At 47.4% G+C, this 26,514-nt stretch overlaps 1 protein-coding gene across 2 annotated transcripts in view; it reads right to left on the bottom strand.

Annotated features, from left to right (window-relative positions):
• RGS9 (regulator of G protein signaling 9) overlaps window positions 1-26,514 on the bottom strand; it is a 64,572-nt gene that overhangs the window by 5,232 nt on the left and 32,826 nt on the right. For both annotated transcript variants that reach the window (XM_005597249.4, XM_001499544.6), the window contains exons 10-17: window positions 21,669-21,698; window positions 20,856-20,917; window positions 18,804-18,917; window positions 15,699-15,814; window positions 12,597-12,684; window positions 10,249-10,387; window positions 8,143-8,228; window positions 5,849-5,966 (exon numbers count right to left, since the gene is read on the bottom strand). In XM_005597249.4, the coding sequence (XP_005597306.2) occupies window positions 5,849-5,966; window positions 8,143-8,228; window positions 10,249-10,387; window positions 12,597-12,684; window positions 15,699-15,814; window positions 18,804-18,917; window positions 20,856-20,917; window positions 21,669-21,698 (753 nt within the window). The remainder of the gene's footprint in view (window positions 1-5,848; window positions 5,967-8,142; window positions 8,229-10,248; window positions 10,388-12,596; window positions 12,685-15,698; window positions 15,815-18,803; window positions 18,918-20,855; window positions 20,918-21,668; window positions 21,699-26,514) is intronic.

Raw genomic sequence — 26,514 nt, 5'->3', positions numbered from 1 at the left:
TTACTGGCAATAGATTACTATGGTGACCACGTGAGAATCTGATCCCAGGTCTGGGTAACCCAAAAGCCCTCGCTTTTTCTACTGATCCGTATTACCATCCTTTTGCCTACGGGGTTTAGATAGGACTTGGGGTCCTGGAAAGTGGGCCAAAACACCAAAACTAGGAAATAGGCTTTGTTAAGAGAGAGAGAGAGGCATCAAAGTTCTCCTCCTTTGACAAACTGACTGACACCCTCACCCCCAGTTCATTAACTGAATCCCACTTACTCAGACTTGGTGATAAACTCGTTATAATCCCCACTTCACAGGTAAGAAAACTGAGGCTCATGCAGATAATGCAACTTGACCAAGATCATACCGCTTATGACAGGACAAGCCACTCCACATACCCCCACCTGGTTCTGTGCCCTCCTCCCCACCCCACTCCTCCCCCAGCACCTTCTCTTTTCCAGGATGAATGACAGGACAGGTAAGGAAAGTGGCCACTGTCCTACTTTACTTACCTGCCCGAGAAGGTCGTTTCTTCTGGGCAAATAGCCATTAGCCCCGTTGGCCCTGGACACTCTAAGCAGGATGTCTTTTCCACCTGCTCCCACCAGAACCTTGGCCCCTCCCACCATGACTTTGGCCCCTCCTCTAGACTCCAGGGGCTTGTGCTCAGAGACCCAGCATCTCTAGCCCATAGCACAGCCACCATTGGTGTGAGGCAGCAGAGCAATGGCATGCAAGGCACATGGTGAAGAAATGTGACACGACAGAGACACAGCGAAGGAGAGCTTGGTTTGGTTTGGTTTGTGCCACTGTTTTATTATGCAAGGGAACCAAGAGAAGGGGGAAGGAGCATGAAATGGAGCAGGTACATTGACATGAGGATACAATCACAGGCTTTTTAATGAAAGGCCAAGCAGATGGTACAAAGAGATGCAACTCACTTTCTGTCCAGAAACTGGCTGAGAATTTGAAGGCAACCCCATGGCCACCTGAACTCCCACTTCTGGGAGCAGGCAGGTGAGAAGAGGGCCACATCCAGGTGTAGCATGCTGTGTGCACGGTGTCCCTTCCAGTTCATTCTCAGTCTCCCTTTCCCCCCGTTCCCAAAAGCAAATGAGCAAAGTGGGCCTCATGGAGAAAAATCCTCACAGGTGAACACATCATTGTCCTACCAGTCATCCCATTTGTCCCAGCCCCACACAAGACCTTCCCAGTCAGAAGTGACCCTTACATCAGCCATGAAATTCAAGACCAAAGGACCAACCAGTCACCTCACTGTTACTGTTCAGCCCTCTCACAGGAGCTGCAAACAGAGGACATGACATTAGCTCCCGGTTCTCCTCCTCTCAAATATCTCTTAATGGTCCCTGGAGAACTGGGAGGGCCACACTACAAGACTCTGAGAGAGAAAAGAAGTAAATGGTCAACAATGATGTAAATACATCTCAGATAATGCCCTACATAATAAAGAATAACACATCACTGTATTGGACAACACTGACAGATGCAAGACAGCACAAGCTTACTCTAAGACCACGAAACTTCTGGGAATGCTGCTGCTGCTGGTGATAATGATGGTGATGACAATAATGATGGGAGTAGTGGTGACAATGATGGTATGACAATGGTGCTGCTGCTGCTGATGGTGGTAAAGATGACGATGATGGTGATGGTGAGGATGAGGTTGCTCAGGATGATGGTGAGGATGATGATGATGACAGTGATGACAGTATTGATAATGGGGATGATGGTGCTGATGATGATGATGGTGCTGCTGACGGCCTTGATGATGACCGTGATGGTGAGGGTAAGGATGATGGTGATGGTGATGTTATGGTGATAATGGTTATGATGATGATAATAGCAGCTAGCATTTATTGAGCACTTATTATATGCCAGGCATTGTCCAAAGTACTCAACTTGCATTTTCTTGTCCTGAGCCCTTTACCTCCACTCAACTCTCAACAACAAATGCAGTCTTTTCTCTAAAAGCCAAGCTTGAAAATGAAATTCTACAAAGGAAATCCTGGTGGCTTATAGCATTACTTATTTCCTAGCATAAGTTATACAAGAACGTGGGTAGAGAGACTCAAGCTGTTTAAAATTTGACATTAAGGAATTAAGATAGTGCCTAAACATGACATAATAGAGAATATCATAATGATTTCAATATATCAATAACACTGTCCAAATAAGAACTATTTTTGATGCTATTTGAGACTCAAATAGGCCCTGTGGGGCTACTGTTATATTTGATGCACAGAAACGAAGCTAGCGGGAGCAGCTGCCACTTGCTCGAGTCTAGCAGCAGACACTCTTACAAAACCTCAAACCTGGCTAGAATCTGTGGCTCCTTTACTACCCCACATGAGCATTTCCTGGTGGATTCCCTCGATCCCTCAGGCCAAACCATTCTCTCCCACCCCTGTGGTCTTCTAACACGTTGGACAACAGCCAGCCAGCCTCGACTGCATTCTGCCTCTTGTTACTCCCATTTGCATCTACGCACCCATGTCAGCGCCTTGTGGGCAGTGAACATCTTGTCCATTTTTGTATTTGCCTTAGCACCCACCAATGGTTCTTACACAAAACAGGTGTTTCAAATACATTTGTGAAATGTAACTGCTGCCATCCAGGAGTGAAGCCATTTATCATCTACCTTCCTGTAGATGCATAATGTTGAAACACTTATTCACCCATTCATCCAATAAAGAATAACGACCTACATTGTTTACATGCCTGCATCTCTCATTAGATGGTGGGATCCTTGAGTGTCTGACATTGAGAAGGTTTCCATCAACACATGTATCTGACTAGTATGTGTCTGACACAGAGTACCTGGTAGTCTATTGGAGGACAAGAGACATGTGAAGGAAACACATCTCACACGTGGGGAGTGGGATGGGGGATGGTTGAGTCAAAGATGAACAAGACATACCATGTAACCTGGAGGATTCCACACCCCCACGATCCTCACCACCATTTTGCTACATGTGTAATCTCAGCTCATATGGGGTAACTAGAAGGGAGAGCAAATATCTCTGGTTTCATACTTCTCAAACTTTCCCACGAAAGTAGGACAAACAGTACAAGAGTCGGGTAAACATGCTTCCCAGGAGTCTGAGGGCAAAACCTGAACCTGCCACAGTCACACACGAAATGTCTTTGATGTCTCAAATTTTATCTTAAAAAATTCATGTACATTTTGCATCTAACTCATAATATATTCATGATTATTTTAATGTGAAATTTTTAAATTACCTAACTTTCCACCCACTCCAAATCTTCAAGTAAAATTGATGCCTCAGGCTGGGCACCCTCCTTGAATTCACAAAGCACGTTCTAAGAAGCATAGATCTGGTCCCCACCCCTCATTCCACAAATCAGGAAGCAGAGAGGTGAAGTGACTTGATCAAGACCACATGGCTAGTGGGAGAACCAGGACTGGAGCCCGAGAGGCCTCCTCCAAATCCAGGGCTGTTTCCATCCATCCATCCATCCATCCATCCATTCATGTAATACACATTTATGCAGAATCCTCCAGGACTCAGGCATTAGACTTCCAGTGGTGAGTGAGATAGATATGGTCCCTCCCCTCCTGTCACTCAGTTTACAATGGCTCATTACCTGAAATTTCTGCTTGGGGCGCCCTCCCTGAGTTGGAGGACTCCCATATTCTTCAAAAGAGAGATAAACAAGGTATATCTCTAGTTTCTCTTTCAGACTGTAAACCAGTCTATGAGTAGGGAAAATGGAGAGTAATGGAATAATTTTGCTAACATGAAACCAAGAGCCACAAACTCCTTACAATGGCCTAGAAAGTCCTCGATGACCTGGCCCTGCCGAACTCTCTAACCTCATCTCGTACCATTTCCCCCTTGTCCACCAGACTCCTCTCACCTGGCCTTTCAGTTCATTCTGAGCCATTTCCCACCACTGGGCCTTTGCCCATGCAGTCCCCTCTGCTTGGAAAGCTCTCCCTGCCTAGCCACATCCTTTGTATGGCCAACTCTTTCTCATCCTCTGCTTATCTGTCACCACCTCAGAGAGGCCTCCTTAGTCTATACACCCCCACCTTCCCTATCATAGTACCACATCCGTTTCCTTTATAACACATTCTACAGGCTTTATCATATATTTGCGTTGTTGATTGCAATGATGGCCTCAATTCTTCACATACTACGCCCCCCCGCCCGCCCACATCTCCATGTCTTCTGTCATGAGACTTTGAAACTTCTCTCACTAAAGAGATAAGGTCTATTTTCCCACGCCTTGATTCGAGGCTAGCTTTGTGACTTGCTTTGGCCAACAAAATGAGGTGGAAGAGACCACGGGCCAGTTCCAAGCCTACCCGTCAAGAACCTTATGTGTTTCTACTCACTCCTTTGCAGTTCTGCCATCACCATAGGATCATGTGTAGGCTAGGCTGTTGGAGAACGAGAGACACAGGAACCACAGCAGAATCATCCCACTCATCCCAGCCTAGGCCACTGCAGATCAACCCCCAAGCATGGGAGTGAGCCCCACCGGGATCAACAGAGCCACATGGATGGCCCTGCACGCCTAAGCAATAGACACTTATTATTGTATGCCACGCTAGTTGTGTGGTTGTTTGTTACAAGCAACAGCTACATGATATAGCTGGCTTCATTATTTTTTGTCAGTCCTAGACTATAAGCTCCATGAGACAGGGACCACATCTATTTTATTCACTGATGCCTGGCACATAGGATGTAAATGTGTTGAATGAGGGAGTCTTCTTGCGCAAGGTCCGTCCCTGGCTCATCGACTTGTTCTATCTCCTTCACATTCTTACACAGGCATAGAAGGAAAAGCTAACTTCAAGAATTACCTCATAGGCCTCCCAAGGTCAGAGTTCAACCTGTCCTCCCCCAACCCCGGACCACAGGGCTGGCCTGGTCTACAGCTACAGAGCAGGGAAGCGCCAACATTTAGAAAACATCCCAGAGAGTGTTATCTTTGACTCTGATTCATCTTGAAAATGTCACAGATATCGACCATCCCTCCTCCCGTGAATGAAGACATCAGTGCCTTTGTCCTTGACCCAAAGTGATGCTTCTCAGAAGGCCACTTCACCTTGACCGTTCTGGAGGCCTCAGGCCTGAGTCATTCATTCCTACAAACTCCCTATCGCCCCAGCATGAATAAGAGGATGAGGAGACGAGACGGAAGGAGAGAGCCCACCAGCCCTCAATACCTGTGACTAAGAACAAGCTGAAACGAAAATGTCTCAGCAGGGCCTTTCCAGGCAGCGGCGACCAAGGAGTCCGGGGGAAGGGCATCTTTAGGGAAACCCTGCAACTCGCCCCCACAGGATCTCAGACTGCTTTAGAAGCAGAGTCTAAACCGCAGCGATGGGATGAGGAGCTTCAGTAAGCTATTTTAAACAAACGCCTGAAACAACTACGCCTTGGGGGTGGGGAGAGGGCTTCTCTTTAATTTTCCAAAGCAAATGCTGGCACACAAGGCAGCCTGTTCTCTCTACAGTTGTCACTACAAGAACTCCCAAAGGTAAGACAGGTGTCACACAGCAACTGAGTCAGGTGACCTCCCCCCACCATTGCCGACCGTGTCCGTTGGTGAGTTAGCGGGAAAACCAGCACTAGTTGCTGTGGTATTGGGAAGTCTGCCATGACGGGGGTCAGAGGAAGATGGGATGAACCTGGATACCCCACCGCCCCACTAATGGGGAAGGGAATCCTCTAGACTCTGACTCTGCCTTTCTTTGTCTGCCTCTCCCAAGTGCACACCCCACCCCACCCCGCCCAGAATCGCAGATTTATTTAGGAGGCAGCTCTCTTTTGAGTTGGCTCCTACGGTCCAGCTTGCTCATGACCTGGGTGATGTCCACCGTGGTGGCTGCTTCTCGAGCCTTGGCTTCTTCCTCCAGCTGCCTCAGGATAACAGGGCTCGGGCTGGAGCGCAGGTGCCGCCGCATAAATGGGAGGCCGGAGCTGGAAGGAAGGACAGGATCGGCAGTTGGCGGAAAGCTACACTGCTTGCCCAACAATGACACTGTAACACCTGGTGGGAGGCAGGGCTGGAAGGCCAGAATCGGGACTTGTTCCCTCTTTCTCCCGTGAACCTCAAGTGGGGTCCTCATACACATGTCCAACCTCAGCTCTTTTCTCCCCCACCTTGGAGGATGGGACCACAGCAAGTCCCAACTGCCATCAGATTTTAGGCTAGGCACAGGAAGCTGCTTGGATGGTGACAATTACAGACATACCTTCTACAATGTTTAGAAATCAATTTGTCATCTTAACTTCCTATAGGCTCTTCCTGAAAGAAGGGGCGAGAAAGGTTAGGGTACTGGAAGCCCAGAGTTCTTGCATCAGGGGAGAGTTGGAGCATTTGTTTTCAAAAGCCAAGGTTCTGAGAAGGAGGGAGAGAGCTGGGCTGTCCAAGACGGCCAGGCTCAATGAGCACAGAAAGGGGGGAAGAGCCTGAGGGTTGGTGAGTTGGTGGTACTGTGTGCATGTACCGGATAAGTCAGAACCTTCTACAGAAGCCAAACATGGATTCCTGGGACCAAACTCTCTCTATCATGGCCTTGGGGGTTAGGACAAGCTCCAGATGAGTGAATGATACAGGTGATGGTGAGCAGCCAGGCCACCCACAGGTTTGGAAAACAAGCATTTCAGCAGCAATGGTAGACTTAAAACCCAGGACGTCCCCATATTTCTGGACAACATAAGGCCCTAGAAGTCTAGGGAGGAAGAAGGCTCCCCGACAGTATGTCATGCTGGATTTTGGGTCTCCCAACAGCCCTGCCAAGTGGGGGGAGGGAAGGGGGCTTGGAGCTCAATTTAATTTGTTCTGGAAAAATTAAGTTTTATACATTGCCTTACATCTGCAAGCTATGGAACAAACCCACCCCCACTGCAATACCCATGTGTTTACAGGCCAGGCTTCACACTTCACAAAAGCATTCACACGTGCATTCTCAATCACAGTAGCAGTGACATTGCCAGACCTCAATCCCCACCCCAAAGCCAGCGCTGCCCCTGTGGTCTAGCGCCAGCACAGCACTCAAAGCCCCCGGGGTGCCTGGGAGAAGATCCCGGCTGATTTCTCAGGTCTGCCCCAACTGATCTGGAGAGAGGAGTACGAGACTGCCCTCCCTTCCCCCTACTTTCTGGCAGGACTTACGGAGCTATTATGGCCCTTTCTTGTGGCTTAAAGGAGAAGCTTTCAAGTCCCCAGGGACACTGAACTCCCTTACCAGGTAAGCTAGAAGAACAGCACCACAAAGACGTCCTTTCTCTTCTTTTCCCCACGGGGCCATTATCCTCAAGAATGAAACCAAGCTGGAGGTTTTTTTAAAGCTCCTTTGATAAAGGCTCTGGTCCAACCACCCTCCTTTGAACTGACTGGGGATGCTGGAAAAGAGCCCAGCGTGGGCTGAGCTGGCACACAGGGGAACATTTATGAACCACGGGGGGATAGGACATGTGCTGGCACTGGGGAAACCTCCGCCAATGTCCCACGTCCTGCTCAAGCTGTCATTTGGTTACTCTTTTGAATCTTCAAACCCTATAGAGTTTTCTTTTTCACCAAAAAAAAAAAGAGTTCAAATTGCCTTTCAGAACATTATTTCATCCTTTGCCCAAGGGCTCAGCCAGATGAGATGATCCACGTCTCCCACAAGGAAGATGAGAACCAGCGAGTTAAAAGGCAGGATACTTAGAACGTCATTGTCGTTTCCCCACACAGTCTACCACTTTCTCTTGGGGTGCAATCTGCTATTCCTTAGGATGTTGCAAGGATATGAGGACGTGGCTAAATTAATTCCCATACATCAGTTTGGGAGGTGAAGTGTAACAATTGAAAAACCAATAAGACACTTCTATTTGTGATAAGGGTAATGATCGGTCTGATAATCAAAAGTCTTTCAAACCAGCATTACGGAAACAAAACTTACTGGCAGTAATTACTAAGGAAATCTTGCTAGGGTGATTTCAGGGCATTATGAAGCCAATGAGACAATCATACCCTAAGCAGTACTTCCCAGTCCTCAATATTTTCATCATGCAAATATCTCAATCACGGCCATTAGGCTGAAAGAGTCACTCACTTCTCTGTAAACAAAACAGCAGGCAACCAGAAATTACAGACCGTTCCACTTGCCTTCTCTTGGTGGTTTCCTGAGGTTCAATAGCTTTGGCCAGCATTTCCTTATAGATTGGAGATTTTAAATAGCGAGCATAAGAATCCTGGTGGGAACAAGAGAAAAACAGTAATTACGAGAGGGAAAGTGTCAAATCAAACAAATGCACTTGCCATTCTCAAGCCCTCTCTCGGCAGCCAGACGGCGAAGTTAAGTGAATGTGCCTCCCTGTGTGAAAGGTGTTCTGTGTGTGTCTGAAGCAACAGATCTCATGTGTGGCCCCCAGACCAACAGCATCAATTTCACCTGGCAACTGGCTAGAAATACACATTCTCAGGCCAGCCCTAGTCCTACTGAATCAGAAACTCTGGGGTGGGCCAATCTGAGTCTTAATAGGCCTCCAGGCGATTCTGCTGCACTCGAGGTTAGAGAACCACGGTCTACAGCCCTCACACTAAAATCAACCTGGGGTTCCAGTGAGGCAGGCATGAGACAAGAAGACACCTGTGTCCAACCTCTCCCACCCAAAACCTTCTTCCAGGGAAAATGAACAGGCATGAGCATGCAGCCCACTTCGAAGCCCGCTAACATCCCTTTCTGCCCTGAATCTGGGTATAAAGGCAAGAAAATACAAAAACAAAAACAAAAGACCCAGCCTCAGACTCCTCTCGTGTGGATATTTCCTGGGATCCTGGGCAGGTTCAGAGAAGAACACCAGCTACTTCCAAGCCAACTGGAAACTCTAGTCATAGCAAATATGAGATGAAGCCCACAGCGACAACTGTGAGAATTTCTCTACAACAAATTGAGAACATCTTTTTAAATTTATTGAAATGGTACCATTCTAAAGACTAAGTGAGAACTAGAAGACAGTCTAGGAATAAGGATTATGGAACCATTGGGTCATGTTGAGTTTACTGTCATATGACATGGCTTAGAGTGACACAGAGTCCAATAAGCATATATATCATTCTTTTCTTACGTTACCCGGGACTCTGTTTTGTCCTGGCTAGCAGCTGACTTCCCTGGGGATCTCCCTAAAAGATTGCATGAAAACCACATTTTTAAGAATCAAAATGTATTTTCAAATACATTAAAGAAGATCATTATTAAAGAAAACTTGCTGTGAATTTTCTTTTACGGTAAACACAGAGAAACCTCACTGATGAAAAACAAATAGTAGGAAAAAATGGCTCATCTGGCTTGCTTAAAATTCTAAATTACTGCATATTTTAAAAGTTAAGTAAAAATATTTCTTTATAACGAAATACACATAAAAGACTAAATAAAATATAAAATCGAGAAGCTAATAGAAGTTGGCCATTTGCGCAAACCCACAGCATAAATGAAGTTTCTAGAGATACTTGGCCATAAAAGAAATAATTGCTATGTGAGAAGTTGAAGCTACTGAAGAAAGTCTTGTTGGGGATGCCACCAAATAGGAGCCACACTAGACATCTTGTCTAAGGCTAACTCTGAGCCTCAAATTCTAATTTCTTAAGAAACTGACTGATTTTCTTTCAGGTTCCCTTTATTTTTCTTTAACAATTTCCTGGAAAAAGTTGACCATGTTCACTTTTTATTAATAATCTAGAAGGCAAGCTGAATTCTCACAGGGTTTTTCCATAGTCACACCGAATTTTTCTCTTTCAGATACTAAACCCCCCCCCCCATGTTATATTTGCTTAGGGCCAGGCCACCAGAACTGCCACCATTCTACGGTAGTGACTAAGAGCTTGGCCTTCAGACTCAGGGAGCCCAAGTTTGAACCCCAGCTCCACCTCTGGTGAGGGCTTGGGCAAACTACTGGACTCTGGAGAAGCGATGCCAACCTCGTGGGTTGTGTGCGTACCAATGACCAATGTCATTACTGCCTGTACCACAACTGCAGAGACAGAGGCCCGTAAGAATCCATACAGCTTCTGCAGGTGGTCCTCCCTGGCCAGTGAGCTGGGGGCTCAAGGAGGTTCCAGCACAGGACACGTGGAAGACACAAGCATCCCAACACCAGCAAAGCAGTAACCACGTATTATCTTCCTTTCTCCCACAGGTAAGGAACTTTCCAGGTACTGGGGGAGGGAAGGGCTTCCTGGCCCCCGAGTATCCTCGGCACAGACCCCACCTACCTTCTTCATGAGCATGTAGATGTGGGTTTGCGCAGCATCCAGCACGTAGCGGTGGGGATGCCTCAGCCCCTTGACGGTGATGTCCATGGTTTTGCCGTCTATGTTGATCCACCGCCTCGCCCCTGGGGCCAGGAATAGCCTGGGCCAGGGAGGAAAACGTCAGTGAAACTAGCTAAACCAAGCTGGCTAATGAAAAGTTCACAGCTGCTTGGGAGGGAGGGCTGGACATGGCTCAGGTCATCGGGATAAAAGCGGTCCCTTTTTAGGAAACGCCAAAGAGTTTGAACAGGCTGTCAAGCAACATTTCCTAGAAGCAGGAAAGCAGGCATGCTAGTATTGGGAATATGAATATTTTAACTTTGGTGTTCCCAATCTCTAATAGAGAGAGCAGAAGGCGGGTGAGGTAATCCAGGTTGGATTAAGCCCTAGCCATTAGGGTGAAGAATCCAGTCTCCAACTTATTTAGCAGGATTTGGGCCCCACCTGGAACCAGGCAAGGACACCTCCAAACAGGTGTTCTGGGGCCTCTGCTCCCCCTTGGCCCAGTCTAGATGTGTGGGGTGATGAATCTCAAATGCTGAGCTGGGAGGCAGCCCCTAATCCCAGTGCCCCGAGGTTTGATGACCTGAGCATCCTTGCCACTGGCCCCAGTGAGAACCAGGCTCGGCCACGCTTCCTGAGTCCTGTGGGTCCAGCTGGGATCTCGGGCCCTCGGGGCTCCCTACAATTTCCCATTCTGAGTCCTTGTGGGGTTAGAAGTACTCCCCTGGATATTTTGCCACACTCCCAACCGTACATTAAAATTCTGGAATTCAGACTAAGATTCCGTAACTGGGGAGCCCGGGGAAGGAGGAGCTGCTGTGAAGGTGGAGGCAGGAAGTTCCCTGGCAGATTTGTGGCATCAGGAGTCGTGCGTGTGTCATCACGGGTGAGGCCATCAGGCACCATCATTCCGGGGAAGGACGTCACGGGACCCTCCTGGAACAACAACCTCCCTTCACCCCCACTTCTCTTGGTGTGCAGAGTCCCTCCCTGGGGGAGAAGGTGGGCACACTTTTGAGAAAGTACAGGAGCCCCTAAGTATGCGGAGATGGAGCTCAAGCTCCTCCCTGCAGTGGTGTTAGCGCCTCTCTGAAAACCGGGATGGTCCATTCTGAGTCCAAGAAAAGGACGGACGCAAGAGGACAAAAGGCTAAGCGCTCAGGGGGCGGGGCAGGCATCTGGCCCACTGCCCGAAGCTCAGCGCCAGTCCGGTGGCTGTGGAGGGCTGCTTCCCGCCCAGCACGGTGTTTGGTCTCAGAGAACTACAGCTAAGTCTACGAGTAGGAACTAAATGCACTGGGCCTCAGAGACCAAGACGGGTGTCCACTGTGGCTGGTGCAGAGAGAAGGGCCAGCAGGGATGTCACCACACCAAGCTCAGAGCACCCTCCAGGCTGGGGGGGAGGGGATGGGTGCAAGTGTCAGCAGCTCCGCACCTCAACAGCCCGGTGGTCTCATCACACCTCCCCTGTCCTCTACCCGGCCATCAGGAGAACCACCCTCGGCTCTTGGTAATCTGGAGGAGAGCCAGGCGTGGAGGAGGACAGACTTACTGCTACACTGAGCAAGTGCGGCCCAGAGCCACTCAGTGAAAAACAAGAGATGGTCCACATCTGTACCCCAAGCTGGGCTCCCTGTCCCAGACACTCGTGGGACCTCCCTACCCTCATGGTCCTCACTTCTCTAAGATGGCCTGGGGAATAGGTTTTCCCATCTCACCTATTTTCTTTCTTTTCTCTCTCTCACACACACACCTCTCTCAGGAGCCCTAAGAAGGTTTAGTCAAAGACAAAGCACCTTGGGCTGTAATTCAGGGCAGCTGGCTTTTTTTTTTTTTTTTTTTTGCTGAGGAAGATTCACCCTGAGCTAACATCTGTTGCCAATCTTCCTCCTTTTGTGGAAGATTCGCCCTGAGTTAACATCTGTGCCAATCTGCCTCTGTTTTATATGTGGGTCACCGCCACAGCATCGCCACTGACGAGTGATGGAGGTCCAAGCTTGGGAAATTGAACCCAGGCTGCCAAAGAGAAACCTACTGAACTTAACCACCAGGCCATGGGGCCAGCCCCCTAGGGCAGCTGGCTTTTTAAACTCCTTAGCACATCCCCTAGGAGCAGGGGAATCCCACGATGTGCCTCACCAGGCTTTCTTCAGAGGAGCCCCAAGCCTTCCCAAGCATGACAGGGGCAGCGACCGAGACTGACTCGAGGAGGGTGGTACCTCCCGTTCCATCCCCACCTCACACGCAAAGGGGTGGCCAGTGGGGACCCAAGCGGAGGATCCTCCAACAGTCTGGCTAATCCTCACTTGTAAATCTCCTCTGCTTTCTCCTTGACCTTGGACTGATCTCCATACTTCAGATCCTCACAGGCTTCCCAGAATCCCAGATTCTCCCCTGCGTGGCAGGAGGGGGTCCACGAAGACAGCAGACAGACAGGAAACAAGTTGGGAGAAGAAAAGAGGAAAGAGAAGAAATGGGTCAGCTGGGATGGACTCAGTTCCCGGCACGGTGAACATCTTCCCTTCTGGAGAACAAGCCACAGTACGTTGTGAGGTCGGTCAAAACACTCCTTGTGAGAAGGACCCACGACTTACTGCCAGGGCCCGGGAGAGCACTGTTAACCGAACAAGCACTCCACACGTGTTCTCTGAAATGAACTCAGCACCCACCATGTTTGCAGCCACACGTGGCTGCTGTGAACACGGCTCTTTCCCCAACGATACACAGGCCAGAGCTCATATCAACCCCCAGAGGCTGTCACGTTTTTTCTGTCCCAGAATTTGGCCGTAGCAAATATTGTTTGAACAAGGCCACACACGATTAGGCTTGTAAACATGCACCGCCATGCAACAGGTTTTCTTCACGAAGGCCCCTGTTTACTTTGCTCATGCTCAATCACTGTGCATGACTTCTGCCTCCTTTATTTGTGCACAGAGACCCCAACTGTTAGAGCCCCTCACAGGGCATATGCCAGCTGCTTACAGAGAGGCTGCTCAAGCAGCAATGCTGACGACCGACTCTCAGGGCAGCCTGGCCACGGGGGCACTTAACAGAGGGTCACCTGAGCCAGAGCGACTCTGCTCCTCCGGGCCCAGAAGGAAAGCTAGACTCCTCACAACTTCATTCCCTTCCAGCTTGAAGTTCTCTAACCCATTTCCCCAGCACCTAAGTACACTGCGAATGCCTTGGCACAGCCATCCCAGGTGGCAATTTTTGCCTGAGAAAATAAAGACGGTCACACTAGTGGGAGAGCAAGAGCCTGTATGTGCACGTGTGGGTGTGTGTGCACGTATGTGTGTGTGTGTACGTGCCCATGTGTGTATGTGTGTGCATTGTATTCATGTGTGTGCATGTATGTGTGCATGTGTGTATGTGTATACATAAATCACAGAATGCTGTGATGTGGAGACATGAACAAGAGCATCCCCTCCTCTCCTTTTATAGCATTTTTTGCAAAGCTCCCAGGTACTGCAGACTGGAAAAGGCTACACAATTCTAAACTAGTTGACATCCGTCCCCTAACTCTACACAGGTCATTCCTCTTCAGGGTGTTCTTCGGACTCAGATCACAGGCAGGAGTAAACGGGCCGGCGATGCTCTTAGTGACAGACAATCCTCTTACACCAAGTGGACTGCAGGCCCCCTCCCCATGCAAAAGACGATTAATTGCTTAGGGTTAAAACTAAATGAGCAATTATTCACAGTAGCCAAAAGGTGGAGACAACCCAAATGTCCACCAACTGATGAACGGATAAACAAGACGTGGTATAGCCATACAACAGAATATTTGGCCATAAAATGGAGCGAAGCACTTTACGTGCTGCCACGTGGATGAACCTTGAAAATACTATGCTAAGCAAAAGAAGACAATGGTCACATATTGCATTATTCCACTTCTATCACATATCCAGAATAGGCACATCTATGAAGATGGAAAGTAGATTAGTAGTTGCCCACGACTGGTGCGGAGGGAGGAAGTGGGGAACAGAGGAATAGAGAATGGCTTCTAATGGGTAAGGGGTTTCTTTTTGAGATGTTGAAAATGTTCTGGAATTATATAGTAGTGATGGTTGCACAACTTTGTGAATATATAAAAACCATTGAACTGTATGTTTTAAAAGGGCAAATTATATGGTATGCGAATTATAGCTCAATTAAATATTTTAATTAAATAAACTCATGATTCATCTGCCCTGTTCATACGTGAAGCCTAGGGACGCTCATGAGGATATCACCGACAGTACTCTTTTAAGAATGGAGGGAAATCTTTTTCATGGATTCTCTGTTACTAACTAATGTGTAGGTGGGATAGGCTCAGGGTGTGGTTTGTCACTTTGCCACTAGATGGCACCCTAACCACTCATTCGCCAGTTGCTTCTGGCCCCGCGCTAAGAACACTTCCCTTTCCATCCGTTTTTTCTGGGTTTTATTACATCATGGCAATTAGGCTTGATTAGAGAAAAGGATTTTCAAGAGTCCCTATTGTAATATAATGTGCTGCATCACTCAAATGGGCTAATGGCATGTCCCATGGGATTAGTTTCCAGAGCAACCCCACAGGCAAGTGGGTCTTGGGTAGTAAGCAGCTGAGCCTTGAGCCTTGAATGTGATGCTCCCCAGGGCCGGGGATTCAGTAAGGAAGCAAACAGGTCCCATAAAAGTAAGTGTTTCAGCAAAGGTGGTGAAGTCAATTGAAGGCTCAGCCTAATGAAACTGGTTCTACTCTGGCTTCTCAGTTTTCCCATATGTTCCTCAGTGCAATTTGCTTAAGAAGTCGCAAGTGCCTCCCATGATAAGCCATCCAGAGACAAGGTAGAAAGTGTGGCCCTACCCATCCCATTAAAATCCGCACCCTCCTAAGACCCCGAAGGAAGCAGCCCAGGAGCTGCGGCAGTGGTATATTAGAAGCACCTGGGGAGGGTCCCCCCCCCCACCCAAAACCAATCAAAAAGGAACCTCCGGGGATGGGAGCCAGGCAAACAGGTTTTAAAATATCCCCAAGTGAACTGAGTGTGCAGCCAGGGTAGAGAAGCACTGAGCTGAAGAAAACCAGGCGGTGAGACAAAAAGAGAAGCTTTTTTCTGCTTCCTTTCTTGTCGAGTTTCCCTGAGGAGCTGCCCTTAGTGGCAGGGGATGCAGGAGCTCTGGAGCTGGTGACATGAAGTGAGGACACCCAGAGGAGATGGAGCCCTTGGAAACGTGAATGATGCTAACGTGGACTGTGTGAGCAGACGCCTGTGGGACTTCTTGGAACCCATGGAAAGGACAGGTCTATAAAGGGCCTGTTTAAGAGGATGCACGAGCAAAGCTGTGAAAATATCTGCTGAGCAGTCCTTGAAACCCTCTGCCCGACAGGACAGGAGTGTTCCTAAAAGTAAAAAGTTTATTGAAAAAAATCAAAGACCCACCACTGAATTCTTTCTTGAGAAAGTACTGGAAGCTCTGTCGACCCTTGGGGTCTCGGATCAATTCACTGAAGTTGAAGGCCCATCGCTCCACCCGCATCTTGGTTGGGATTTCCACCCTGCAAGAACGATGATTTGTAAATGCACCAGACGCTCAATGCGAGGAGGGCTGAGCCAGGCGGTGGCCGGGGTTGGGGTGGGGGTGGGGGGCTCTAACCCCCACTAACCTCCATTTGTCCCACAGCCCAGGGCTCAACCCAATCCTCCCCCCGCTCCACGTCCATGCACAAATGTACAACCCAAGTCATCACTTGCTAGGCAGATGCAGCCTCGGACAAGTCCCCTGGGGCTCACATCAGGAGCTGGCCACCCCAAAGGTGAGAAGTACGCCCACAGGGAGGGCCTCCCACTCCAGCCACTCCCGTAGCCTTTGGGGCAAAAGAACACAGATGCCTCCTCCAGGCCTGTGGAGACAGGCCACGGAGAGTCAGGCTGCCACACCAGACCAGGAGAGAATTCCAGAACAGCAGTGGTGACAGGTACTGTAGCCTCCGCCTGTTGCCCACCACACAGCTGCCCCTTCACCATGGAACAGAGGACATCTGGTGGCTCTTCCTATACCTGCCTCAGGCCACGCACCCCCGGGAAGCCCTACTTATCACCTAGGCACCCTCTCCCAGAGCTTCCTCTAAGATACAAGTCACACTCCACTCCCGTGTTTTGAAAGGTCTCCCTGATCCCAGGAAGGACATTCCAGCCCAGCTAGCTGAGGTCTCACATTCCAGAAAATCAGGATAATAGGTGGTTTTCCTCCTATTCCTAATGAAATTCTCTGTAACCCAACATGGCCCTTTGGGGACAAAGGTTTCCAAGTCCATGACACCACGTTTCCCACTGATGTAGTGGCCGGAACTGTGACCGGGTACAATTCACGTCTACGGATCTGAAGTCAGCCAAGCAGGTTTACACTTTCCACAACAACAGCATGAAACAGTAAGAATATCGCAGTAACATTAACAGCCACCATCCACGGAGTGTCGCCATCCGTGAAGCACTGTGCCTTACACATACATCACTGGATCCTTAAGAGAACACTGTGAGCTGGATACTGCCATCTCCACCTTATGTCTGAGACGACCAAGGCTCAGAGAGGTTAAGTACTTGCCCAGGCTCACACAAAAAGCAGCAGAGCCTGGAGCAAAACAGTGGTGTGCCAACTTCAGTGTGCCCCAGAATCACCTGGAAGACTCATGAAGACACAGATTGCTGGGTCCCATCCTGAGTTTCTGATTCAGTAGGGGTCTCGGGTGGGGCCCAAGAATTTGCATTTCTAACAAGTTCCCCAGGGACGCTGACGCTGCTGGTCCAAGACCCACTCTGGGAGCCAAAGCTCTGAACCAGTCCTGTGAACTCTGGCTGCTCATTAAAATCATTGGGAGCTTTTAAAAACCACTGCAGGGTGACGGGGTAACCCAGGCCAATCACAGAGGAGGCTTTGGGGGTAGGGGCTGGACATTGGTTTTCGCTCGTTTTTTTAAGCTTCCCAGGTAATTTTAATACTGCTCTAGAATCTAACCCCTGAAGAACAAGGCTTCCCGTTTACAGGGGGGCATTTGGCATCCACCCAGTCCCCTCTGATGATGGATCCTACACAAAACAGCACCCCTCTTCTTTTCACCAGCAAATCTCTACCTCAAGCTTCAATCGCACACTCTCCATTTCATTTAAAATCCAGCAGCTGTCCAGATCTTCTTCCCAAACCCTCCCAGGACAACCCGTTTCCTGGCCATGTGGCCCTGCCTTCTCCTCCATGGAAAGCCGAATTCTGCACATCCTTGTCCACAAGAAGACTCACCTCTCTTACCTGACACACTGGGAGACAGGCAGAGGCTCCAGAAAACCATTCTAATAACTGGAGCCTGCAGAGGGGGAGGGAAGACTCCCCAGAAGGTGGTTCTAGAGTCCAGCTCTGCAGTTGACCCTGGCAGATGAGGGACCCCAAACTCCAGATGAGGCCCTCCGTAACCCCGCAGCTGCCCAGAGCAGGGGTGTGAACAGGCGATAGGGCTCCCAGTTCTGCCCGCTTACCTGGCTGATCTGTGCTACCTGTAAGTTCCTTATGTTCCTCACGGCTCAGGTGGGGATGCCCTGGTGTTGACCTAAGTGTGGTCTTACACATAGACACCAGCCCCTTCCCCCCCCCACCCCCCCGCTCTACCTTTCCCTCTGACTTGACATCTAGACCCTTCTCTTCTTCCTTCCTTGCTAGCTTGGACTCTCCCTCGGCATTGCTGCCCTTGCCCCTCTTCCAAACAAGAGATTTATGCAGGCCCAGTTAGCAGCAGTAACTGTTCAAAATTCAGCAACAGAGCCTAGGAGTGAGTGGTGTAATTGCCAAGGCAAGCTCACGGCCCCGCCATCCGGGAACTTATTCCGACTCTACTCAGATACCAATATGCAAAGCCATAAAGATGACTGTTTTCTTTTCAAAAACAATATATTGCTGAACAAAGAGTTACCATTTGACCTGGCAATTCCACTCCTAGGTATACACCCAAGAGAAAAGAAAACACACGTCAATACAGAAACCTGTACGTGAATGTTCATAGCAGCATAATTACTATTATTCCTAATAGCTAAAAGGCAGAGACAACCTAAATGCCCATCAACTGAAGAATGGGTAAACAAAATGTGGTATATCCATATAATGGAATACTACTCAGCAATAAAAAGGAACAAACCATTGATGCATGCTACAACATGGATGAACCTAAAACATTATACTAAGTAAAAGAAGCTAGTTACAAAAGGTCTTTTGCAGTATGATTCCATTTATATAAAATGTCCAGAATAGGCAAATCCAAAGAGACAGACAGTAGATTAGTGGTTGCCAAGGACTAGAAGGGTATTGGCGGGGGGTAGCTAAATGGTACAGCTTTCTTAATTGGGTGATGAAAATGTTTTAAAATTGACTGTGGTGATGGTTGCATGACTCTATGAATACAGTAAAAACCATTGAATTGTATACTTTAAATGGGTGAATTGTATGGCATGTTAATTATAACTCAAAAATCTGTTTTAAAAAATCCCAATATATCAAATACATACAATTTGGCATTTAAATCCCAGAACTGGGTGTCATCTGTTATCCAAGGATTGCTGGGCAGGCAGCCTGACATGATGGCATCATTGGATGAAAACTGCTCACTGTATTTGACAATCCTGAAAAGCAAATGGAAAACGATTTCTTAGAAGTTCAACGCCCAAGAGGCTAAATCAATGTTTGGGTTGATTGACCAGCCTGTCCTCCTTTTTCTTTATCAACTTGGTTACATACTTATTACTGTCTTCTTAGAAAAATGCTCTAATAGCCCTCGAGATTGGCAGGTATTGACAAGATCTGTCCCTGTTCTACTCGTGAAACGAAACGCTGTCTCCCAACCCAGTCCCTTTGCAATATCTCTGTACCTATTTCATAAGAATATGTCCCCTTTACATTTTATCATGAGTTTTCCAAATTCAAAGCCGACTCAGTTTGCATGTGTTCAAACAGGTGTCTTGGCACCATCTTGGAAGCACGAGGTTGCCACGGACGACTCACTGAGATTCTGCTGTCTCATAGGGTTCCACCTTTCGTCAGGCTAAGGCCTAGGTTTGCGAACTCAGACCCATTATTCAAAACCTATGGTCTCATTGAGGTGTGAATCCCACACTCACAAATGTGGGCAAGAACTAATTCCTTCTATTGAGTTAGACCTTCTGAGTCAACGCTTTTCCTGGTGTCTGGGCAGTCTGGAAAAACCTGCCGTGCCTCCACCCCATAGGGTATACACATGAGACGCCTGCCACAAAGTCTGCCCACAGCCACAGCATTTTGATGCCCTAGGGATAAACCAGAGCACTGGGTGCATTCTGTGCAGGACTCGATCCCCTTGGCTTCATTTCGCTCAAGACTCTCTTATTCTTCAGTTAGACCTTTACAGCAGACTCGCTGAAGAGAAGAAAAAAAAACTGGCCCACAGGTCCAAACACTAATGATGTGAAAATTAAGGTAATGAGGCTCTGAGACAAATAAAAATTGGAAAGTGGTCTAGGAAGTATCCAGTAGCCTCTGAATCTCCTTCAATGCCCTTTCTGTTTGGTTTCATGAAGCTGGGTTTCTGGAACATCAGAGTAGACAGTTTTGATGTTATCACAGAACAATGAGTATCATTATAACCCAAAGTGGGTGTCCACTGAGTGCCCGGTGCACTCTCATCTGTGTCCAGGCTCAGCAGCAGCAGACAGGAGTCGCTGAAAAGCGTGAGTGAGGTCAGGGTGCATTTTCTCAGGCAGGCGGTATTTTTGCAAACTAGGGATTTGGGAAGATGTAAAAAGATACATGAAGGTTTTTACAAGAGCCTAACCCCTAACAGGATGAGAAGAAAGGCAGTGGACGAAACACAGCATCTCCGTCAGTTTCAGCACCCGAGTTCTCACACAGTCAGAGTAAACGATTAGTCACGTTATGCATCCCCAGGAATCAGCCAGGTCCCTTTTCACTGTGCAGAAAAATCCCAGAGCCAGCAAGCTGGTCCTAAAATGAATTCCACATTTCAAAAGTATAACTGTTTACATTCGGGGAGCACTGAACCCTCTCTGTCTCCAAAATAATGTCCTATGGGGGAATGGATCAAGGTAGCCAGAATATTCAATCAATCAAACATAAATTTCCAATTTACCCTAATTGGATTTTAAATCAAAGATTAATGACGGACATTTTAACAGTACATTGAACCAGTAAACATAACCCACATATCCCTAATAAATTTGAGCAAGTAATGACAGGAACACAGGCTATCGTGGATCCCCACAGGGTGCGGTCTGTGAACTTTCAACTCTTCCCATCGTCTCCATCCACTCGCTAGTGGATTCCAAGAAAGATGACAGACTTCTATAGAACTTCACTCGCCCCCGATTTGGCCTAATCCAAGATGAGACCTGGAGACTCACACTGAGAGAAGAACTAGGAACTTCACCCGTAAGAGACTGGTCTTGCCCCTCAGAATCCTTTAGGATCTTAAGTCAGGCTATGACTTTCAAGTTTGCCTTAAAGCAGAAGTTCTCCTCTCGTCCACCTACTGTTCAAACCTCAGCAAGACCAAGACATTAGGCACATACCCTCCAAGGGACACTGAGGACTTCACCGTGGACCTCATTAAGGCCTGCTGGTAATACATGATCTGGAAGAGACACAGTTGTTAGAAAACGTCCAACTTCCTCACCCTTGAGTGTCAATAACACTGACACTTACATATGGCCTCCAGAACCAGAAGCCATTTAACCATCATAGCACCCCATTCCATTCCTTCAAGTCAGCCACCTCAGTACCAAGAGGGTGCAGGCCCACAGTAGACAGGTGACCCCGAACTCCAAATTAGGGGCCTCCTTAACTCATCACGTGTTAGTCTAAGAAAAGGCATCAACTGAAAAAAAAAATTCTAAGCAGCATTAAACCAAGACATGGAGATAGATCCTTAGCTTTTCCCTCACGTGCCTCTGCCAGAAGCAGAGCTAACCTCAACGGCCAATGCTTCCCAGGGCTCTGTCTTACCCAGGCTTTGTCTATCCCAGGGCCCGGGATACAAGATTTGCCAAACAGGTAACCTACCACCCTGGACAGATTCTGAACAGCCCTGTAAGTGTAGGAGCACAGCCAGGGTGGGGAGCAGACAGTCTGCAGCACTGGCTCCCACATCCCTCAGATCTGTGCCTTCTGGGAGCATTTCAGATCCTGAGTCTCAGCATCAGCCCCATTCAGATCTTACAAAAAAGATGCTTTGTCATTCTGCACCGTCCATTAATTGGGAAACAATTGTTTGAACATCACACATGGTTTTCATTTCATTCTGAGTACAGAGCATAATGCCAAAGTACATATAATTTGTTAGCAGATTTAAAATCAAACTTCCCCGGAACTGGGAGACTAATTACCTCTTTTTTGACAGCGGTGATTGTTTGTTTCTATAAAACAAAGAAGCAAAAGCCATTAAACAGATGCCATTAAATCATGACAGTTCAAATACCCATTTGAAAAATAAAAATCCGCCATGAAACTGTCCATCTTTTCTTGCTTAAAAGATGGAATTTCCCCATCACCACCACGTCTACTGTATTCTCCACAACCACTGGAGAACGAGATCAACTAAGAGCTTTGGTGACAGACGGGGCATGATTCACCACTACAGCTTTACGCTGTCCTAAAACGCAAGATGAACTGAAGACTAGGTTGGGGATTGATCCCAATCTATGATAGTGCCAACAACACCATCTCACGTGGACTGAGAGATAAAGATGGGGAAACTAGCGTGAAGCTTGAGCATTTGTTCCTTTTCTCACAGGAGAGAGCTCTGAATGAACGGTGAGATTCATTCCTCGGTATTCATAACAACTTGACCAATACCACAAGTTGGGAGGAAAAAAAAGGCACGTTGCCAAAAAATAAAGCACGTAATTAAAAGACTCGAGACCAGCATCCACTGAAAGCTGAGTCTCAGAGCTGAGCTGTAAATGGAAGATCATAGGGGCCCATCCTCTCACTGGAGCAAGTCCATGCTGTGGATGAGCGGCAGAGCACCCTCTCTGGACTTTTTGAGTCACAGCAGAGAAAGGATGGCCCGAAGAGCAGCTGTTTAGAGTCTTAGAAGCTCCTGGAAACTATTCAGACCTGACTTCTACTAAAATCTTCTACAATCCAACATGGTTTCTTGGTATCACTTTACTGCCCCATGCAGCTCTTAAATGTTGGGCACAGTTGGTGATTCCAATCTCAGTTTCCTCTGTTTGGTTGTGTCCAGGGGCTGCTTGGTGCTGACTCTTATACTTCACGTTGATCATCTTAATTCCTGGCTGCTAATATCTATGCTGCTTAACACAACCAAGTCTTCACTCGGAATAGAGTCGAAGTTCAAGGAAGACACTATCTCCCTTAATAAGTCTTGGCCGAGAGCCCACTGACCAGGAATGAAGGGGGGTCTTTCACATATATGAAATGTCACATACTCCTCTCTCCTTTCTAATCCACGCTGGGTTTCATCTTGCTTCATTAGATTGCTATCACACAATTGCTTTTCACAGGAAATCCTTTCTTCCTGGGTGGAGGAGCTCACACACACCCTGACTTCCTCCTTCATAGCACTTACCACAACCGTAATTATATATTTGTTCATGTGACTCTTTGTTTAATATACATATGACACGCCAAGCAGGGCCACCATGTCTCTCTTCCCTAGCATCATGTATGGTGCAGAGATGCTCAATAAATATTAAAAAAAAAGGGGGGGGGCACTTCTGTGTACTCAGGGGTCTAGAAAAATGGAGATGTACTCTAAGCTTAACAGAATATTTTTCCTCTTAAAAGGAAACACTTCCCAAATGATCGAAATATTTTGGCAACTGATTATTTGTTCCTATTCTTTCCCAACATAAGACGCTGTTTTAGAAGACACACATTTCAGGTAGAAAAGGATCCAGGGGTCAGAGTGGATTTGCATTCACATCTAACATAGATTCTTCTGTCTGAGTCATGCTGAAGTGGATTATTCAGAATAGTATCTCCTGGCCTATGCCCTCTGCTCAAAGGGGAAGCTCGACTTTTTCATAATGATAACCACTTAGCAAATAGTGCAAAATAAATTTACACCTCTTTGAGCCCTCACAAAGTTTAAGGGAGGGAGGTTTTATTATTCCGATTTTCAGCTGAGGAAACTTGGAATAGCTCCTGTGAGGTTACCGGCAATTTTCTCAACATCTCCTGGTCGGCAATTGGTTGAGCCAGGATTCAAACCTAGATCTGCCCTTTGCAAAGCTGAGGAGTGATCCATGAGAAACAGAAGTAGCCTGCGCTGGTCCCCAATTCCTTCCTTGCCCTGAAGCTGAGTCTGCTGCCCAATGGAAGGACTCTGTCCAGCCATTTAATTTAACATTAAAACAACAAGAGAGCTGGAGCCCCAATCACAAAATGAAACACAAACACCGGAAACACTCTGTAATTAACACTAATGATGGTAAAACAAGCTCCCAGCTAGAAGATAAAGAAGATCTGGGACTCTAATGCACAGCATGGTGACTATAATTAGCAATACTGTATTATATACTTGAAAGTTATTAAGAGAGCAGATCTTAAATGTTATCACCACACACACACAAAAATCGTAATTATGTGAGGGGATGGAGGTGTTAACTAACCTTATTGTGGTAATCATTTTATAATATATACATGTATCTAATCAGCACACTGTACACCTTAAACTTAGATATGTTATATGTCAATGCTATTTCAATAAAGCTGGGGGAAAAAACACTAATGATGGTAAAGATCACAATTGTACTGGGCCTGTGATCAGCTGCCAACATCATAAACATCTTCCTTCAAAATACCCAAGACCCAGGATGAAGCTTCGTATCGGCCACTGTTTTATGACCATGAGGCCCCTGAGTGGACGAACACAGACAAAATGAGCCAGATTCTCAATCCGCATTGATGTTCTCTGGGCTCCATGCGGAGCTGTCCCTGCACGTCAGTCACGCGCACGCTTGTTTCGGGTCTACCTAGCACCATCTGACTCTGGCCTAATATATTTGCTGCTAGGGCCATTCCCACAGTCTTCAGGGCTTTACAATTTTTTATATTTTAATTCACTTCATCTGATTTTATTCCCCTTTTAGGGCTCTGCCTCGGTGGTATGGTTTGCTGTTGGTTGTCTGGTTCCCAGAATGACCAGCTATCTTCTGATGACTACAGGGGATTCAGTTGAATGTGAGGCTCCCTCACCTCCACCTTGGACTGTCCATGGATTTTAGCTTTGATTTCTAGCTTTAAAAATAGCTTTCCATGGGATCAGCTTCCTCTTGATTGACAGACAGGGATCCCTGTCCCTTTAGGGGGGTGTGTGTGTATTGGGGCTGTGGGGGAGAGGGTTCTGGAGTTTTCTAAAAGGCAGAGAATTTCATGGGGGCAGGGGCAGCAAAGGCTTAGGAAAGAGTATGGCTTTGGGATCAGACCAAGGTCAAAATCCTGGTTCTTTCACTTATTGGCTACATGACTTTGGATGAGTTATTTAGCATTTCAAAGCCTCTGTTTTCTCATTTGTAAAAGGGTATGGAAAAAAAGGAGATTAAATGAGATAAGAGACATAGGCAGCTGGCATACAGCAGAGATTCAACACACAGTGACTACTGACTAGGGTTCATATACTACAGCTGAGAATATGCATGGTACAATGTCAGCCCTAATTACAAGATAAAATGCAGGATGCCCATGCAGCATGTGCGACATATTTACACTAAAAAAAAGTTATTTGCAGTTTACTGAAATTCAAATTTAATTGAGCATCCCATATTTTTATTTGCCAAATTTCATAAATCTATCAATATTATTATTACTTAGCTAAAGGCCATAAGAAACATTAATTTAAAATAAAGAGAAGTAATTAAAAAATACACACACATACATTTCTAAGAAATTCAAAGAAAGTCACCTCATGATAAAATAAGACAGAAACATTTTTTTCACCCTGGAAGTCATGCACAAATCCACTGCTTTCTCAACAGCTGGCCCTCCTGGAGTGAAGTCACTTCTTTATTCCTCATCTGAGTGACACACTTTGCTACAGTAAGATACTCTGCCTAAGGAATCTTCAAATGCTCTGCATTCTTGGAATTCTAGCTTACTATTTTTCACTTGCAGAGTTGCCCAAATAGGGACACATCTAAAGCTTATTTACACAGCTCTGTAGTCGGCTTGTTGGCCTCAAAACCCGGATGCAGGCTGCAAACAACGGTTACAGGGCAGGAGGGGTCAGGGCCATGCTCTGAGAGGCCCCAGGGCCACTGCAGAAGGGAGTGCGGGACCCCAGAGGGAGGCTAAGCGAGGACCCTGGGATCAAGCAGCCAGGCAGGAATCTGTGCAGAAACAGAGGTGAGGGTCGGGCAAGCCACGGAGTGAAACCAAGATGAGGAATCGGGCAACACAGGCGTTGGGAGCAGAAAGAAGGTCAAAAGTCAGAAACCCGGAAATCCGGGAACTGAAGTGGTTAATGCAAGGCAGACAGGAAACAGAAGGGAGGCAGCAAGCTGGCCAGGGAGGTGGGAATTCCAGGTTGTGACCATCTGAAGTAAGCATCTGTCCTGCCACGTCCTTCCTGATCAGGTGGAGGCAGGATGGACCACACTATTTGCAGGGCCCAGTGCAAAATGAAAATGCAGGGCCCCTTGTCCATAAAAACAAGGAATAAGAATTTTAAGATGGTGACAGCGGAACACTAAAACAAGTGCGGGGCCCTGTGGACTGTGGAGCCGTGGGCCAGTGAAAAGGTCACCTGCCCAGGAAACTAGCCTTGGGTGCAGGACCCAAGGGTGTGGTGGCAGGGGGAGGGATAAGAGTTATATCAAGAAAGAGCAAGAACTGTAGAAGGAAGAAGACCAACATGTGAATCCTGGCTGGGCCAGCGTGGGCAAATGGCTACATCTCTCTGTTTCTGTTTTGTTATATGAAAAATGGAACCGACATTACCTCTCTTACCAAGCTGCTGCAAGAATTTAATGACATCCAGCAAAGCTTCTAGGAGCCACCTAATGAACACAGAGCACATCGAGCAGGATATGGAGTGGGCTTGGTTGCCCGTCAGTGGAGGTTCAAATCCTGCTTCACCATTTCCAGCCCTGCGTCCTGGGTGAGTTGCTCTCCCCCAGCCTGTCTCCTCAACTATGAAACAGAGGTGCCGGTAAAACTTGTTACCTCACGAGGTTGCAGGAGTCTTAACCGGGCTGTGAAGGGGGG

This window comes from Equus caballus, chromosome 11 (assembly GCF_041296265.1).
Source record: "Equus caballus isolate H_3958 breed thoroughbred chromosome 11, TB-T2T, whole genome shotgun sequence".
Taxonomy (NCBI): domain Eukaryota; kingdom Metazoa; phylum Chordata; class Mammalia; order Perissodactyla; family Equidae; genus Equus; species Equus caballus.
Note: the sequence above shows the minus strand (reverse complement) of the source record. Positions and strands in the feature narration are given on the sequence as shown.